Source organism: Temnothorax americanus, unplaced genomic scaffold, assembly GCF_048541705.1.
Source record: "Temnothorax americanus isolate GAGA-0224 unplaced genomic scaffold, ASM4854170v1 Scaffold28, whole genome shotgun sequence".
NCBI lineage: Eukaryota > Metazoa > Arthropoda > Insecta > Hymenoptera > Formicidae > Temnothorax > Temnothorax americanus.
The window spans coordinates 625350-643924 of NW_027509421.1; the positions used below are offsets into that span (position 1 = coordinate 625350).

The 18575-nt window shown below is 40.7% G+C and overlaps 1 protein-coding gene across 11 annotated transcripts in view; it reads right to left on the reverse strand.

Annotated features, from left to right (window-relative positions):
- Nucleotides 1-18575, reverse strand: part of LOC143899662 (growth factor receptor-bound protein 14) — a 251125-nt gene that overhangs the window by 168089 nt on the left and 64461 nt on the right. For 4 of the 11 annotated variants that reach the window (XM_077410092.1, XM_077410091.1, XM_077410093.1 and 1 more), the window contains exons 4-8: nucleotides 4520-4686; nucleotides 3856-4012; nucleotides 2344-2474; nucleotides 747-827; nucleotides 523-654 (exon numbers count right to left, since the gene is read on the reverse strand). In XM_077410092.1, the coding sequence (XP_077266218.1) occupies nucleotides 523-654; nucleotides 747-827; nucleotides 2344-2474; nucleotides 3856-4012; nucleotides 4520-4686 (668 nt within the window). Of the gene's footprint in view, nucleotides 1-522; nucleotides 655-746; nucleotides 828-2343; nucleotides 2475-3855; nucleotides 4013-4519; nucleotides 4687-14319; nucleotides 14799-16555; nucleotides 16754-17368; nucleotides 17506-17530; nucleotides 18111-18575 lie in introns of those variants that run through there. The other 7 variants (XM_077410098.1, XM_077410096.1, XM_077410099.1 and 4 more) reach the window with 7 other exon arrangements.

The window sequence follows — 18575 nt, forward strand, 5'->3', positions numbered from 1 at the left end:
TAATACTTGGTCTTTAAAGAACGTTTCACTGACGATGAGTCAGTAAGAACCCTATCTCCGTCGCGAGATTGCATTTTCTACTGCAATCGCATAAAGATAATCGAGCGTAGGAAAGAAGAGAAACTCGCCGTCGCTTCATGTTAACGTATTAATCATCGTAAGCTGAATATGTGTTCGCTTATTAACATTGAGAAGTAGTATTTCTTTATGTAACAACGTCTTCTCGTATTTTAAGACGTCAGACCCGTAGCCACAAAATGGTAGATAATGCGCTTGAATTGAGTGGCTAACAACGCTGAGCAATTCTTTCGCCGCGGAACGTTTAAAGCTCATAATTCATATTCGGAGCTATGTTTGGTAAGAAAAGAATCGTATAGCTCCGTCATGAAACTTGTCGATATGTATAGGTATACTCGTATCATATTCAAAACCGCATACGTCGAATTAAATACGAAATAAGAATCAGGGATTGATAATACGAGAATACAATCCGTGGTGTTCTCGTGAGATAAAAGGACTCACCTTCTTCGTTGTGTAGAGTTTCCGGCCTTGGAGCAGCATGTACATCTTCTTCCAACCGTTCGAACTCACATTTCGCATCCACACCATGCTGAATACATACGGGCACTCACTGTCCTCCCGTAACAGGTAATTCTGCAACGTGAGCATGAGCAACGTATGCATTTGTATCAGCTACAGCACTGTTTTCATTCGTGACGATCACATCGGCAGGAAAGTGTACTCACCCTTAGCGCGCTCTCGGCATCGGTGAATGCGCCCCTTTCCTCCCCGCTGGGAAAAGTGATCATGTCCGCGGGAAAAAATTGCTGCAAAAAAAATTAAAGAGACGTCTCTACATACTGTCGTTTTTTATATATGAAAACGAACATCGAGGAAACCGAATTTCGGATCGTTTCTAAAATTAACCAGAGTGACTCGGAGAAAAGAGTGATGCAAAGTCGGATCTAAAATATATTTCGGGAACGAGAAAATATAAATATCTCTCGTGCTTCAAGTATTTCGACGAGGAATGGTAGACACACGTATTACTTAAGAATCTTTTTAAAGATTTCAATAGACGGAACACAAACATTCATACTTTGCACACTCACGCGCAAAGAGTGCCTCCCCTCCCGTTACAAGAGAAGAAAAACGTCTCAAGATTTCCCCGAAGAGTGTCGATTACGACGTTCAATTTCCCAAGTTTCTACGCTCGTTATCTTTTAATTGGCCAATCATCGGCGAGACTACAAGATTTATGAACTCCTATAGCTGATTGAATTTCTAAACTGCTAATTGATATCCGTTCGAATATATTAATTAGTCTAACTATCTTTGAAACTGATGGATCGGCATCTCTTTATATATCACAAAATTAACATTTTCTAACGAGATTCAATAAAATGATAGCTGCAAAATTTCATTCAACTTTTAGTTTAGTCATCATTTATATTCCGTATGCAATCTCGATGTATTAAGTTTAAAACGGAGCTACGTGCACAATCCTGTAAAATCCCAGGACACGAATGTTCCAATCAATACTACCGAATCCTTGAGACCCCATCGCCGCTCCCGGTATCGGAAAAGCGTCTCTCCTGCCACCTTAACATCTCTCTCTACATCTTTCTTTGCATAGAACTACACGATTCGCCGGTAAACGAGAGATCTGCCGGAAATTTCGCGGAACGTTCTCATACCGACAACGTTCACATAGATACCGACACCATTCTCACAGATACCGACGACGTTCACATAGATACCGACAAGGTATTAAAAAATGTCGACCGAATTAACATAATATATTAATATATTATACATTAATAATAATGCTTGACTATATCGACCCTCGAGCCAAAATCTGGGGATAATTCAAGATGCCTAATATTGCCGACGTTTCAAATCCAGAAAATATAAATTGCAGTTACGTATAAATATAATGTATTATCGATATGAGCATTTATACGTACAAAATGAAATTAAAAAATGCAAAATTAATATGGCAAATATAAATATATATTTAATTATATCGAATGGTCACAAAGGTTGGTCGGGGTAATACCGAGGGTGAGAAAATTTACCTAGAGTCGGCAATCTTAAACAGAGTACCTCCTCGTTATATACTTATATTCAAATGTATGCTGCAACTGCAGCTGATAAGTTCAGTCAGTCGGTAAGTTAACGCGCTTAGATTGAACAGAATTTACCATTCGCTGTTGTAAAAAGTAACGAAGAACGCAATAACTTTATAATTTTCTGAAGATTTTGACGTTTTCTTTAAAAATGAATAATTAGAGAAGCAGCTTTTTTCAGCGAGATAACTAAATACTCTATTTTTTCACTTACCATAGGTTTGATGAACACTTCGTATTTCAGGAAGTCCTGGCTAAAGTAGAACCTCCTCTCGTATTGGGAAGCGAACATTTCCAATTCCCTATGAACAGCGAGAATATCTTCGTGGTCTTCTAATGTGCGCTCTGTAACAAAAAAAATTCATCCAATTTATCATTATCATCCAAATATATTGCTATGTTGCTATTATCAACACACCAATATATTCAACGATAAAAAAAAATAGAATAATATTTGAGTACTCTTATTGATATTTCAAAAGAATATTTTTTGTACCTATTACATCATAAATAATAATAAATAGGTTAATCTTTCATAATGTTACCGATCTTAAAATATTTATAATAGTCCTTTTTATAGTAAAATTAATTTTTAAACTTATTTTTATAAATTCTAATAAAATGAGTTTTATGGCTACAATTTGTACAGATCGTCTCGTCATGTGATTAATTTGTAAAACTATTCCATGGAAAACACATTAGTCTAGAAATAGCATGACATTTCGCCCGTATTTCTAAACAAACATTTCGTACGGAGACATAGCCGCGAGTCGCGTCTCTGACCTGCACCAAGCTCCTGGAGGTTTCGCCCGCTATTGATTCTCGGCTGCATTATAGAGCTCTGTGCCGTCTTTACGGCCTCTCCAACCCCTTTCCTCCCTTCTCCCTTTCCTCCTCACCACATGCACACGTTATTTCCGATCTCGTTCCGAGTCAATGCCGTATAGAGAAAATTTAGACGACTGAAGTTTTCCCGATGCATTAGAGGCTTTTAGCGTCACCTCGCCTTGGCATGGCACGCCTCGAACTTTTAACGAATTATCCGCCTTTTAAACGCGCACCGATTATATTTATAAATAAATTATTTATTGCCGAGTTCCCAAACAGCTCTTAAGCGTATCTCTTAATACGCAATCGGCAATATACACAAAATACTTCAAAAATATCTGCCAATTCTGCGTACTTCTCTATTCAAGCATAATATTTGTCTCCAACTACGTTATCGTTAAACCTGATAACAATTCGGATATATCGAATGAACCGTTTAATGTGAATTCCATTATGCTTGGGTACACATTTATTATATTTCTATATTTTTGAATTGTATAGGCATGCATTCCAGTGTGATATTTAAATATAAAATCATACATATAATTAAGCGTACAGAATATTCATATATTTTTTTAAAGATATTGAAAAACAATTCCGCGTAAATAACATCCTAGCGAGTAATCACTTAAAAGAGGGCAATCGCAAACTTTGGTGCTTACTTTAAAAGTATGGTCAATGACACAACGCTACTCGCACGTAAGCATCATAAAGATAAAGAAGTGCATAAGACTTGCTTATTGACTGATCGTTAACCACATTCCCGAGAAATCTGAAGAAATGCATAAACTCGTTTGAAGTAATCGCGACAATGCGCGACGCATAGAAATTAAATATAACGCAATACGTAAATCATAATTGCGATATGATTTATTGTCATATTTATGATGTTACATACCAATTCCCAGTTTCGGCCACGTCTCGATTATCGACCAGGCTGCGCCGATTGTGTTCCTCTTGACTTTGAGCAACTCGCAGAGATCGATCGTTCGCAGATTTCTCTCTACGACCATGGTTGTAAAAGAATGATCATTGTTGTAAAACCGCAATTCTTCCTAATTAAACAAACATTAAAAAGACATTAAATATACAAATGAATTGAATACAATCCAATCAAATTAATTTATCGAATTAAATTAATTCGCAATCTTCTCTTTTATAAGCCTCTCAATTTATTTATCTCTATGTATAAATAAATAAACTATAAATATTTGTCTTATATAACTTATATATTTTTTGTAATCAAATATAAATTTGCATTAATTAATAAATCAATGACAAACTTTTATTTCATAAAGGTAGCGTATATGAGAAAAATTGCATTAAATGTTAATTATAAATAATACTTTAATTATTTTTTCCTATTTATGAGTTGAAATATTTCTCTTTATTTTTTATCATAATATTATACATAGATATAAATTCCATTTAGGTATACAAATTAAACACAATATAAAAATTCACTATTCTATATCTAATATCCTCGATTTTTCTGACTATATGTATAATCCAGAAAGTGTAAAACTTAAGCATTTAAGCATAAGATACTTTATAATACATACTTGTCTTTCGCTGTCGATCAAATCTTGATCACTTCTTCGATTCCTTCGTATCGTGCTGTTGAGTTCGAAGATCGTGAGATCGGAACCAAGCCGTTCGTAGCTTGCGGCTCGATTACTCGGCAGCGTCGAGCTTCCGTCGAGGCAGGAGCACATTTTCGGGAACCAATCTGTAAGGGCCCAAAGAGATGCTAGAGAGAGATTGGTACAACACGTCGCGGCTAACAAATAAAAGGGAAAAAGACTACACAAGTAAAAAAAAATCGCACAGAATGTCAGTCCGTTAACGCTAAATCTACCATATAAAGATACTGCAAAAAGGCGTAAGAGCGAGCCCGCTGTGTACTAGAAGTCTATTTTACAACTTGGGCTTCATAGGAATCTCTATATACATGGGGCCACTACATTATCGATGAGTGAACGTGGCCCCCTCTCGTCTCAAGAAATACAAAAGGAAGAAAAGTAGTGTTCAAACATTAAGGACAAAATGTGACGTGCTGTGAAATCGCAACGGCTCTCGGGCGAATTTTCCGTCGAATAGCAATAACTGTACGTCGGAATATCGAGACGCAGGGATAAGGTAGATGAGTAATACACGTGTGCCGCGACATTGAAAACGCGTCGTGCGTACTTAGTGCGTGAGTCGCGTTTTATATGTGAGCCGTTGCAACACGGATATTTAAGCCTCGCGGAGGTCGCGCGCAATTTTCCCGGCGCTCGTCGTCGCGTCGCCTTCTCTTATCTTTTCTTTAGAATGGCGGTAATATATCAAACCACGTAAAGTCGCAGGAGAGTTATTTCAAAGAGCGCTTAACGAAGAGAAGCAAAAATATATATCGCTAATCCGAGAAATCGTCAGTCAGACGGAGACCAGAGGTACCTTTACAAACACCGTGCGAGTCAAATTTTTAATATAAACCGTTGGGCGATCGAGTATCTCGAAGCAAGGATACCGATATTGCAATGATGCATCTTATGTGTATATCTATTTCAATCCTATTTTTAATTCATTCTAACTACTCGTGATCCATATTGTAACAATTTGCAAGTCAATTTACGTTAGAAAAAAAGATTAAAAAGAAAGATTGTTATATAAGAAAAATTTCATTTAGCTCACTATCATTAACTTTCCTACTATATATTACAATTTCGTATGTTTTATTTGTAGATAAAACAATAAATGAAAAATTTTAATTAATAAATAAGTAGAAACTTTTATATCAAATATTATTTCAATAAAAATATTATAAACAGAATCTGTTAGTTTTGAAGAAAAATTTTATTAATTCTTCTAATAAAAAGTTGAGAATTGTAAGTTAATATATGACAATCAAACAAAAATATAAATTTAATGTACTTAATGTGCAAATAAAAAGTAAACCACTAGGCTATTAGACGTTATATACTAAATGTCATAATTATTTACATTTTTCTTTAAAGTTTTCTGCAAGAAATTAATTTAATATTGAACCATAGAACTACTTAATTTCACAAACACACAAATGCAGAAAATGTTACAAAAATTATAAATTTTATTTCAATGATTTAACATAATTAATATTCACTTAAAATTAACGATTAATTTAAAGATCTTCGATTAGCTTTTTTCAGAATCTTTCTTTCTATAGTATTTATACATAGAATCCCTACTTCTTGCAAATTTATTTTCGCTCTTTCTGTTCGTCCATTTGATACGCGTTTGCAACCTAATCGAAGGATTCTCCGGCTAGCTCGAGCACGCAAAAGTCATCGCCGCCATGTCACAAAGATACCTTGTAGAGATATACCTTGTAGAGAATAGCGCTTTAATAAATCGTTCGTCTATCCCGTAACCGAAGTCGCGACGACGCAACAGCAACGAGAGTCCACGTGTACACTATGCCAGGCGGTGTCGATACTCGACATATCCGTCTAATTCGCTCGCCATGAATGTGTGTGTGTGTGTGTGTGTGTGTGTGTGTGTGTGTGTATGTGTGTGTGTGAATTAGCGATCGTTTCCACGAACGATCAATCAATAGCAGAAGAATAGCACAAGATGGAGGAAAAAGCAACAGAAGATCTAAGTAATCGATGTCGAGCAAAATCTTGTACGAACAAAAGTCGAAAATTTCTCGCCTCTCTCATATGACTAACAAAATTTCTTTTCCTGACCTTCGTAAATTAAAATCTCCACTGTAATCGTTATATTTTAAAAAACAATTTTATCGTCTCTAATATGAAGCAAGAAGCTTATTGAGCACTGTTTTGTATGGACATTCGTTGGAGAAACCGACTATGCAATTGCAAGTTTCACTAAGACTGCTCAAGATCCAAGATAAAATAAGACATTCCTCCGTATTATCGCAAGATGATAAGAAATGTAAAATTCCTTACAAAGTACTTTGAGATTTCTAAATTATCGCTGATAACGGTGCTAACGCATTCACTCGTGTTGCAACTGCAATGCGCGTGCTTTTCCATTTTAAAGAACCCTGACTTTTGTCAAGTCAAAACATTTTCGTTAAAGTAAATAAATTAATTAAAACCAAACTTTTCACAACAAAATAAATGTTGCTGCATAGCCAATTAATAAACTTATGCACTTATAAATTTCTAGACAGATTTATGTCTAATCGAAACTTTTCTCTTTATAATATTTGTAATGTTTATATGAAATCATAATTTTATAAAGGTTTATTTTCAAAACCATATTTGAAACCAATAATTATATTTTCAATGGATGCAGGTTAATAATAATAAAAATAATTAGAAGATATATAGTTTTATATCATGTAATTTTGCGAACATGCAATCGCGGAAGGAATCTCTGTCTTGGCCTACGAGAACGCCAAGAGTAAGCCTAATCAGTGGAACGATAACACCGAGTGCGAGGGCATGCTCTCGAATTAGCGGGCCACGTTGACCGTTTATTGCGGCAATTAATTAACCCGCAATCGCTCGGTATTCGCTACGTAAATGCGCAAAGCGCGTAATGTCGAGCGCCGCTTGCAGTTGCCTCTGTGCGACATTATATTCTGCATAACATGAATAAATCTGCGTTAGCACCTGCTACTGTTTTAATGATAATTTTTGCCGAAGTAAAATATATATAACGATTATTAGTAAAATATAATTTTCTCTTTATTTATTGTAATAATCTATTTTGATTCTTGATCGCTATAATAAATTTATTTACTTCTCGTTTTCAAGCAACGTATCTACTAACGATAAAAAAAACTGTTATTGAGATAAGGATATCTCAGGCACTCTTTATTAGGAAAAAAAATATTTTCTTCCTTATAATTCCGAAAAGCACATATAAAAATCATTATAAAAAATTTGTCGCCAATCTTTGAAATAATTAGATCTCTAAAAGTTCTAATAATTATTCTCAACACATAAATGGATAAAAAAAATATAAAGGTTCCGGTAATTTTTCAATTATTGATTCTAAAATTCTGCGAATAAAAATTTCCGTCGGTAATTTGGAATTTTCTTAAAAGCTCTGCTTCAAGAATCGACTTTACCTACTGACATGTTATGTATTATCCCATTCTACCATTTTCTGCTCCTTGCAACAATCTGTCGATTGTCACATATCCGTATCCACGCACACAACCGTAACCTCAGATTTTTATATCTGATTTCGAGAAACGGACATAGAGTACAGAAAACATTAATGTATTCGCGCGATGTATTTTTGTCATCCTTCAGTACATTTCTTTTTTAGACATGATATTTTGATAACTAAAACGTTATTCATAAATAGTTAAAAAACTTAAATTAATTTAATACGTATTTCATCAAACAATAATACGTTTAGTTAAACTGTCTCTTAACTCCTAATTATATTACGTAGAAACTTAAAAAAATGTTTTCGATATGATTCTCGATAGAATGTTTCAGATTTTGAGATTTACATTGGATAGCTATGAAACGCAAATATACCTATGCTCGAGCAACAAGCAATTTTTACTACATTTCTCACATCTTATCAAAATGGAACAATTTCGTCGGTAAAAGTCATTTGCGGGCGTAAATTGCGAGAATTATTCTCTCGTCGCGTTTTCTTCAAGTCGCGATTGTCATATTTCCAAATGTTCGCGCCAGACAATAGGGATTCCTAATCATCGTTGTCAGTCACGGCGATAACGCGTTATTTTGCGAATATCGTAAATACGCTTCAGCATCCCGCCCACGACATTTCTTCCAGCAGTTCCAGCCACGTTCGTAAGAGCTATGCGATATCCGGGCATCTACCTGTCAGGATGACGAAACCGGGTCGTTCCGTGTAGGCACAAGCCGGAACGTGCGTAGTCGCGCCGAAAAAAATAACCGGTAATAATGGGGAGAAACTTGTCTCTCGTGCCTATCTCAGTCATTTATCGTTTATCGCGTGATTTTGTCTGCCTGAAAGAGACTTTAACAATCGAAGGAGGAACTCGACCAAACCGTGCGTTCAAAAGACAGCGACTGTGGATCACCGTAACATTATTGTTATCGCGATAAACGAGAATGTAAACCATCTTATCTTTATAGAACAAATTCGTGAAAGTGGATAAGAGAACAATAAGACATATTGTCATGGAAGAACACGAAAAATGGCAATACATTGCACATAACAAACGATGATTATCGTATATCCGCCGTACGCTATACGTACCTATTTTTGCTGCAAAACAGTTCTTATTTAAGTCTTCTTTATATTTTTGCACAATAATAATTTCCATATGTCACAAATGACAATCGTATGACAAACTAAAGAACTTTGTCTCCCTAAAAATTCGAGATCCTAATCACTAAACCAAGATACATTGACGCGAAGTTTAAATGAGCGACTCGAACCGTGCATCGAGAGACTGCAGCCCGAACTCGACGAGCTGTAACTCCAATGTCCATCTCGCCGTTATCGCGGTGGAGCAAATATTTCGGAAGAGAGAAGACGGCCCGGCCTATGCAAGGTGGATCGATAAGAACCAAGGCAGGCCGAGCTGACTAGGTCGAGCTCGAACGTGTTTTGGCGGCCGCCCCGATTCACGCTCTTTGCACACACGCGGCCCGTGTAAAATTTACAGCGTTCCCGCTTCCTCCGATGTGGAACGGCAAGAATTGGTACGTCTACGGACGGTAAACATCCGATTGTGGAGACAAATATCCACGACGAACAATTAATATTTAACATTTATCCGATATTTTTAACATTTCGTTCAGTTTTCGTGCATTCTAAAAATTCCTCAACGTGATTAATTTGATAGCTAATTGCTACACATAATTTGTGAGAGTTCAATAATAATCTCGTATTACGAAATTAGCGTGGAATGAATTTCGCGATCCACTTTCTAATATCCTTACACAAAAACACATGTAATTAGCACGAAATATATGATCTGTAAAATTTCTCGAAATATTTCTCTCGTTCTGAATAAAAACAAGGAGAAACTTTAGAAAGTTTTAAAAAAATGTCCTATTCTTTCTAGTACTGATTTCCTTCATAATGCTGGAAATGAATCCTGCATGACCGCAAAAATACAAACTATATAACTCGTGCGGAAGATACAATTTTAAAGAGATCGCGGCATGTCGGAGATGTTTTCAAAAAACCTCTAAAATTTCTCAGATCTTTATAAATATAAAAATCATTTTATTTATCAATTTATAATTAGCAAAGAAAAATACTTGTAGAGAATCTCAAAAATCAGAATGTTCTAACTTAATTAATATTAAATTGAGAAATATCAAGAAATCCCTCAATTGATATCTAATCTCTCCGTGAAAAACGAATTGCTTCGGTATGCCCGAATAGATCACGTATAATTGTGAGACAAAGTTGGTTTCCGTGAGACCGAGTTGTTACTTTTTCACGGTGGAATATTATAAAGATATCCGGCGCTACATAACTTAGCCATGCGTCTCGCGGGCTTGCATAAATAAAGGGCGATGGTCCGGTCCGAGAGGTGTAATCACGAGCCATAACCCGATATCATTGCCAACCGATCGCAGACAGCAATATCTCTTTCTCCCTTCCTTTCTATATACCATCGCTGCGCCGAGATCATTGTGAAATGCGTGCCTCACATCGGCATCGGTTCGTATCGCTCGTTATTTCGCTCGTTTGACCCATTGACGTTGCTCATTAAGCCGCCCGTCGTCTCACCGATATTGCTCGACAGAGAAAAAAAGAAGCGGAACCGTACGCAAATGCCTCGTCGACATCCAACGTGCCGACTTTTGCATTTCACGGCAAGAAAGTACTGCAAGCTATAGTCATCTTCGCATCAGGACATTGACAGTGATTATTGATCGTTCAGAGAGCCTTCGAGGATATGAGGATTTAAGGAGAGGAGAAGCGCCAGCCGACCGAAAATTACATCAGCATCACGTAGTTGTCTGATAATCGAGTAAGGGATTTACGAGGCAGAGTCAATTTAATCCCGGGGATGCGACGGGCTTTTACAATCACTCCCAAAAAAAAAACAAAGTCGCCGACCGATACTCCTCTCTGGCAACGAACAAGGACGACTGGCCGTACGCCAAAATCACTGTCCGTCCCGGGTAAAAAAAAAAAGAAGCGATTCGTTCAGGCCGCGATGGTCTTCATCCTCATCGCTTTACGAACCGTGCCATTGTCGACTTCCGGAGACAAGTCGATCCACGAGACATTCGAGGGTTCTGCGCAAATTGCGTTTTCGAGCGTTTCAAGTATTACGAAGCCTGCTTTACCGAAAACTAAATCTCCAATTTGCCAAAATAAATCTTATTATCCCCGGTATTGTGATCGGAATAATGCAATTTGACAGATGAAACAACTTTTCAGCAACAAGCTGAACAACCGCTCACTGTTCTCCACCGCTAATCTATCAACCCTTCTGTCTTGCACATTGACAAACGAGTTTCACGTTCCTCAAGGATGTACTACGTGAAAACTTCGATCGCGCATTACTCCTGCTCGCATTAACGAACTTAGAAAGTCAGTTCGTAATGAGACTCGTAACAAATGTCATTCGCAGATGTGATTTTCTTTTGTCGAAATTAATGCCACAAGCGGTCGGAAAAAAATTAGATTTTGAAAGGACACAAGTGGAAGATTACTTCATTCGAAACGAAAGCGAATTCTACAGAGAAACCTACATTTTTTTTTTCTCTTTTCAAAGTCTTTATATATATAAGTTGCAAAAATTTATCCACTAATTTCGTGATACACTAAAATTAAATATTAATTTCTGTCAGTAGTAGTTCATTAATTTTATTTGGTCTTTAATAATCATAAAAATTAACTTTAATTTTTTTCTGTTTCCCAAATTCTAATTCCAACGGATTCAAAAGAAATTTAATCGTTTAATCAGAGAAATAATTGGATATTTTACTCTGAGAATTTAAATGATAATAATATACAAAACATTGAAATTCCAAGTGCGAGGAACGATTCGCGAGGAAATTCACGTGGTCTATCCTAGCCGGAGATTTAAGCAACCGCAAAATTTGCGCGCGACAATCTCTCGCATTTGAAGGGAATTCGATGAACACGAAAACATCGATCGATGGTCGACGCAATCACGATTCCTTACGCGAAATTTGAATCGCACTCTATACGCAGAAACGCGACAAACCGGCCGTTAGCCAAGGACGCACCGGTCCCCATTAAAAAGACATTTTAAACGTTATACAATCGGAGATCCCATCGTTGCGAAAGCCAGCTCAAGGACCACCATGGAATATATCACAAGAAGCTTTTTACGCAACGACCGATCTGTCCTTTCTTTCTCCTTCCACCCTTTCTCGAAACCGAGATCCAGCGTCCACGCGATGCTACCCGGACCGATCGAAAACTCGGACGGGAAAAAAAATATACGGTGTACAGAAAACAAATCGTGATCATGTAACGCCAATGGAATCTCGGGGTCGCAATCAAATGTCCCGTTGATTCCTGAAACGGCTGTGTGTTTTTTATCACGCAGAAATACTGAAAATAAATTGATACTCGCAAGACATGACTATTCTCGCTAGATAGAAGTACGAAATCTTGATTATTCGACCCGTTCACAACATTGTTTTGAGAAAATGTTTAAACTTATATGTTTAAATATATTATATGTTTACGGAAGTAATGCAGAACAAGAAATAAGCAAGTCGATAATAGGGATAAAAATGACAGACGCACGAATGGATAAAAAAATAGAGTCAAACTTTCGTTATACGAATAATTTCAAAAGATAATAATAATAAATTCGATTAAAATAGTAATAGATCGAAGCTGTAAATGAATTACGCCACACATAGTTTTGAAACATCAAGTGTGCGTGAGTTTCGTGGATAAAAGCGCTCATAAAATTAAAGGGTGTTGAATCTATCGGTGGCGTTCAATGTAAATAATGTAAGTGTACGTTTTAGATTACGATGGTAAAAATATATTTTTATCATATCGTCGAAACTGTTTACAAAACACGAATCGATTATCATTCGTATTTTCGAATTCTCGATATTAGTTCCAGCTTTGAATCAGCAATTTGATTTCGGGTATAAATATACTTCACAAGATAGCCGACGAACCTATTACTTTTCAACAAGATGTCAAACCGATATCATTAAAGCGAGCGATATCGACGTATCGATCATTTTTTAAAATAACGCGCAAAAATTTTTCTGCGAGAAAACATTTTTCTCGAAACATCGTGGTCCACTTGTGCCAGCAATTCTTACAGTGGTGCCTCGATACTCCGAATTTGAAATACGAAAAATCTAAACGGACGTAGATCTCACAAAGTCGAAAGAAAGTTTATTTGTTTACGATTTTTCTGCCCAGATTTTGATGACTTTGAAATCGACGAAAAATAGATTAGGATAAAATGACATAAAATACAAACGTCGAATTATACATTAATAAAGCAACAAAAAAATATATGAAATCAGTACATTATCGTATATTACTGACTTTATATATTTGCGTGGGATTTAAGAGACACATATATATAATACATAGAATTTATTAAATATATTAATTTAAAAAATAATCGACGCGCAATTCACCGAGTTGGAATAATTATACAAAAATTCAGACAGAAAAATATAATTATCGTCGATACAAACATCACGTTACGGTTCTAAGCTCTTTTTCGTTAGATAAGTTGTTAATTTCAATCTTAATGAATTTTATCACTTATCGATCAATAATAACCCCAACTGTAGTTTTCAAAGTTTTAACCGGTTTTAACTTTCAGAAAAACAATCTTTCTTCATTTCATAAGAGTAAAATCGTGATTAAAGCTTCTTCACGATTCAAATTTAAGATATAGTAACTAACTTACACATATATATCTCAAAAGAAATATAAACGCATACACACATACAAAAATCTCTGCAAGAAATACAATATATCGTTAAGATAAAAAGGGGAAAAATAAATGTCATCAAAATCTGAGATCGCTCTGCGAGACGAAACGTATATCTATACGCATTGCAGTTTGCACGTAGGATTCTTTTCCCTCCTTTTCTCGTTAAGTCGCGTCGCCTATATCGAGAGATGCGCGATAAATAAAAAGAATGCGTTAATTAAGATTAAAAACACGACGATAAAAGATAAAGGCTGCACTCTCGAAAGAGACGTGTGTTTCGCAATGACAACGTTCTTTCTTCGATAGCCGTGCTTACGTGGCTCCTCATAATTCGTATGAATATAGCGACGATAATGAATGTTATTTTTCTTTTATTTTTTTTTTCTCTCGGGAAAGGCGATCAGATAACGCGCGATATCTTCGGTGGGTGTGTCGAGTCGGAAATAATCACGCCACGTGGTGCGAGTTAGGACAAGAGATGGTTTGGATACTCACGGTGATGCGTGGGATAATTGTTGTTGTTGTTGTTGTTGTTGTTGGGCAGGAGCCGCTGGTAATCCATGTTGCGCCGGACGGCGATGATACGCCGCGGCGAAACGTCGTCGACTCGTCGCGCGATTTTCGTTTCGCGCGCGCACACAGAGAATTCACGCACAGTTCCCCCACACGGTTGTATACACACCGACGGCGAGTTCGCGGAAAATGGGGACGCGTTCTTCACCGTGCCAAGTGCGACGGGATATTACGAGTTTTTGTCATCCGCGTCGTTTCACGAAGGGCGCACGCACGCGCGTTTACGCGCATTCTCGCGACGCGTTCGTGCGTCTTATTGGAGAGGATCGACGATCGATTCCGGTTTTCGTGGAACTTGCAATCGAAACCGCGTCCACGTTCAATCCCGAATTGGACTTGAAACCTAAATCGTAAGATCGAAGAAACGAAACAAGACTCTCGTTGCGCTCCCAAGATTTTTCCTATATACCCGATTAGATAATAATGTTGATTCAATGTCAGAAGTCGAAGATTAGATAAAGTTATTAACTATTAATAGATAATATTTATACGTGAATTTAGAGGAGTCGAGGCGATCGAGAACGACGGTGGATCTTTCGCAGAGATTTAAAAAAAAAATCCAAGGCGCGAAGGCGCGAGTCGCGAACGGTATACTACTACCTATACTGCGTCGCAAATAACGCGATGCGATGAGACTTAACTCTTTTATCGATTAAACTACGATATCCGATAAACCGCGTGCGCGATGCACATGGCTCGCGAGTAACAGCGACAGCGAGAAAAGGTAAACGAGATTGACGGGAGAGTTCGCCCGAAAATGTCGATTTTGCAATTATGCTCCGAAAATAACGTATCTCAGGATTGTTAAAAGCCCCGCGATTGTTAAAAGCTAATTATCCGGCAGTCGATATAAACTGGTCGAATGACATTTTTACGAGACAAATACGACTAATAAGCGTCAGCGAGATATACAACGACGCTCGAAATATTGAGTCGCTTCGATCGAAATTAAATAACAGGCCACCCGTAAATCGGCGCTTAGTTATCTCGCCGCTTTTTTTTTTCCTTTTCTCGGGGAGTCTCAGAAATTCCCGTATTCCGAGAACGAGAGTCCGTTCCGATCGGTCGACGAAGCGCGCGGTTTTTGCCGGCCCCGTATAGCGCTCGACTCGAGCGAAACGAGCGTGTTTCGCGACACAGCTCCGGCCTTTCTGGTCTTCGCGAAACCGCGGATTGCTATATAGCCGATAATCGATAGATTCGGCGCGAAAGTTAGAGAGGGAGAGACGCGGATCTCCGAAATTCGCGCGCGGTTCGCCTTCGACGAAGAAAGATCGCGCTCCAATTGTAAGTCGAAACGCTACAGGTTTCAGACACGTCTCGTCGTTTTTCAACGCGTCATATTACTTTCAACCGTTATCTCGAATGCAAATTTGAAAAAATGCTGCGTAACACGAAACGTACGGGAAAGAGGGGGCGGGGGGGAGAAGGGAAAGGGCATGCGGGCCAGGAATGCACGGGCGCGAATTAAAAAGCCAGCACGAAGTCATCGTGCTCTCTCACGCCGTGAACGCGCATAAAGGAGGTAATCGGGGCGCATTCTTGCACGTGTGAGAGCGCGTGCCTATATAGAGCCACACACGGCGCGATTGACGAAGCATTCCCGGAAATCGAGCGCTCGCGTGCGAGACCCCGAATGACGAAAAGTGAAGAAGATACTGCGGCACGCACGGTCGCCCGCTGTCGCAATTACGATTTCTCCTCCGCCGTCTAACGGCTTTGATTGGACGCGCGCGCGCGCGCGCGCGGTACATCCTGTCCTCCTCGAGAATAAAATTTGACTCGTTCATCTCCCGCTGCGCTATAACGCAGGAAGGGGGCACGGCAGGAGGAAAGGTCGGTTTTAAAATAAACTCCGAACCCGATATTTAATGTCAACGGTCCGCGACATTTCAATTCCGGAGTGGCGCGTGTCGGGTTAATCGATAGCCAATTACGGGATAAGAGCACCGGGGAAAGGGGGAGAGGGTGGAACGTGGAACGTTCGGTTTCGCGATACCGAGAGGATGCGCCGACGTTTTCTGTCGCGCCGAGGTCCGCCTCCGGCGCGTAAGATTGCGCAATGTTGAACGTCGAAATGTCGGTTCGGGGGGGAGGGGGGGGAGAATCGTACGCTCTACTACGCGTTACTACGCAGCTGGTAAAAGAGAAGACTCACGGCTCCCCGCACTGGTCATTGCACCGGCGTTGTTTACGACGCAGCCGGAACTCGTCGCGCGCGCCCGACGAGACGAGAAATCGCGGGTTAAGATTACTTACTCCGGGCGGAATTGGAGTGATCGCGACGCGACGCGTCTCGTCTCTCGTCCCCTTCGCCACTCTCGCTCCGACCGCCGCGCCGCCCCGCGGCGCCGTCCCGCGTCACCGAATTATTACCGTACTCCGAATTCAAACGGCGGCAAGATGGCAAACTTCACGTTGCTCGACGCCAGTTGTGACTTTGCGACGTACGCCGCCGAGGCCGAGCGTCTCGAATCTCCTCGAATCGAATCCTTCGATCGCGTGGAACCGACTGAGAACGTTTCTAACCTCTTTTTCGGCGCGCTACACGCCACCGAGCCTTGTATTTAACGTTAAAACATGAGAACGCGATGTCACACAGTCACACGTGGTTCCGAGCGCGTAGCGTCCGCGCACCGTCCGATCGCATTCACAGCGGTATTCTCATGCACGCATGCGCATACACGCACACATGCACGCGCACGTTTTCACACCGGTAATTTCGACGCAGCGCAGCGTTAGAATTTTCGGAGTAATCGGAGCGAACTGCCGCCGACCGCGGAGAGACCCGGAGATAAATCGGAGGGGATATTTGTCACTCGCGTCGTTCGGCACGACGCAAACGACACACGTGCATCGATCAAGTCGCGGCGCGCGGTGCGTAGTATTTCCCACGCGAAGTCCCACTTGGATCGTCGTCGTGAGAGAGCGAGAAACGTGCGTGACGCGACGGCGCGCCGGGTCAACTAACCCTTGTGATTTTTCGTGCCGCGTCGTGTCGCAACGCGGCTCGGTCCTCGGTCGGCCGCCGACCGTGCCGACACTGACTGCCGACGACGAGCGCCGAAAACTGCCGAGGACCTGTGGCGGACCGGCCCGCCGCGGCGCCGCGCCGACCAACTTCGGCACTTACGCTTCAGGCGGCAACTTCAGCCTCCTCCTCCCCGTCAGCGAACTTCGCGTTCTTCGTTGTCGTTCAGCGAGAGCCGTTCAGCCGTTCCGAGTTCTGAGTTCCGAGTCGACGATCGACCGCGCACGCTGAGTTTTCCGCGCAATTATAATAATCTACCGAAACGTCCCCGCCACGCGCCACCCAAATTCGAATGCTCGGGAAGCGAGACACGGCTGGCGCGCGCGCGCGCGCGCAGGCGGACGCCAAATGTAAACACGGGAAAGCGGCGGCGAGGCGTGACGAAAAGCACTCCCGGCCGTTGGACGACGCGCCGCGAAATGGCGCGCTTTCGCGTCCGGAGTCCGGAGTCCGATCTGCTCCCGCGGCGGTTCCTCTCTCGCGGAACAACACTTGCGCGCGCGTCTGGCGAACGAACGGACGGGCGTACGTGCGGTCAACAGCGTCCGCTCCCGGTCCGAGTGAAATGGGGATTGGGGAAACGGGTAACGTGCCGTTCGCGTAGCGTCCCGCGTAGTACTACGGGCACGGGCTCTACGGAGAGGGACGATTCCCGCCGCGTACGGCCTCCCTCACTCAAACGCGCGCGCGCGCGCGCGCGTCGCGCCGATGCGAATACGCGACGCGCTCCGTCTTTCTACGTGTCTCTCTCCCGTCCCCTCGTCCTCCGTAGCTCGCGCTTGTGCACACACTACACACACACACGCGCGCGCGGTAACGGAGGCTCCCCCGCTACCATCTCTCCCCTTCCCGGAATCACCTCATTGGCATCCGTCGCGCGCGCGGCTCGCCAGCTCGCCTTCGGACTCCTGCCTTCGTCCCTTTTCTTCAGGGGTGTGGAATTTTGCGACACGCAATTGTGTCGCAGGTAAGGAAATATGCGCTTCCTTTTCTCGTAAATAGACTCTCGAAAGATCCTCTGCGATCGCGAGCGCGAATTTTCGAAAGGCGTGTATGACGCAACTCTCGTATGATTTGACATATTTGATTATCCCAAAGGCGAGGTTAGATTGACGTGTAGACTGTGCGTGGATCTTGCATGCGTTTC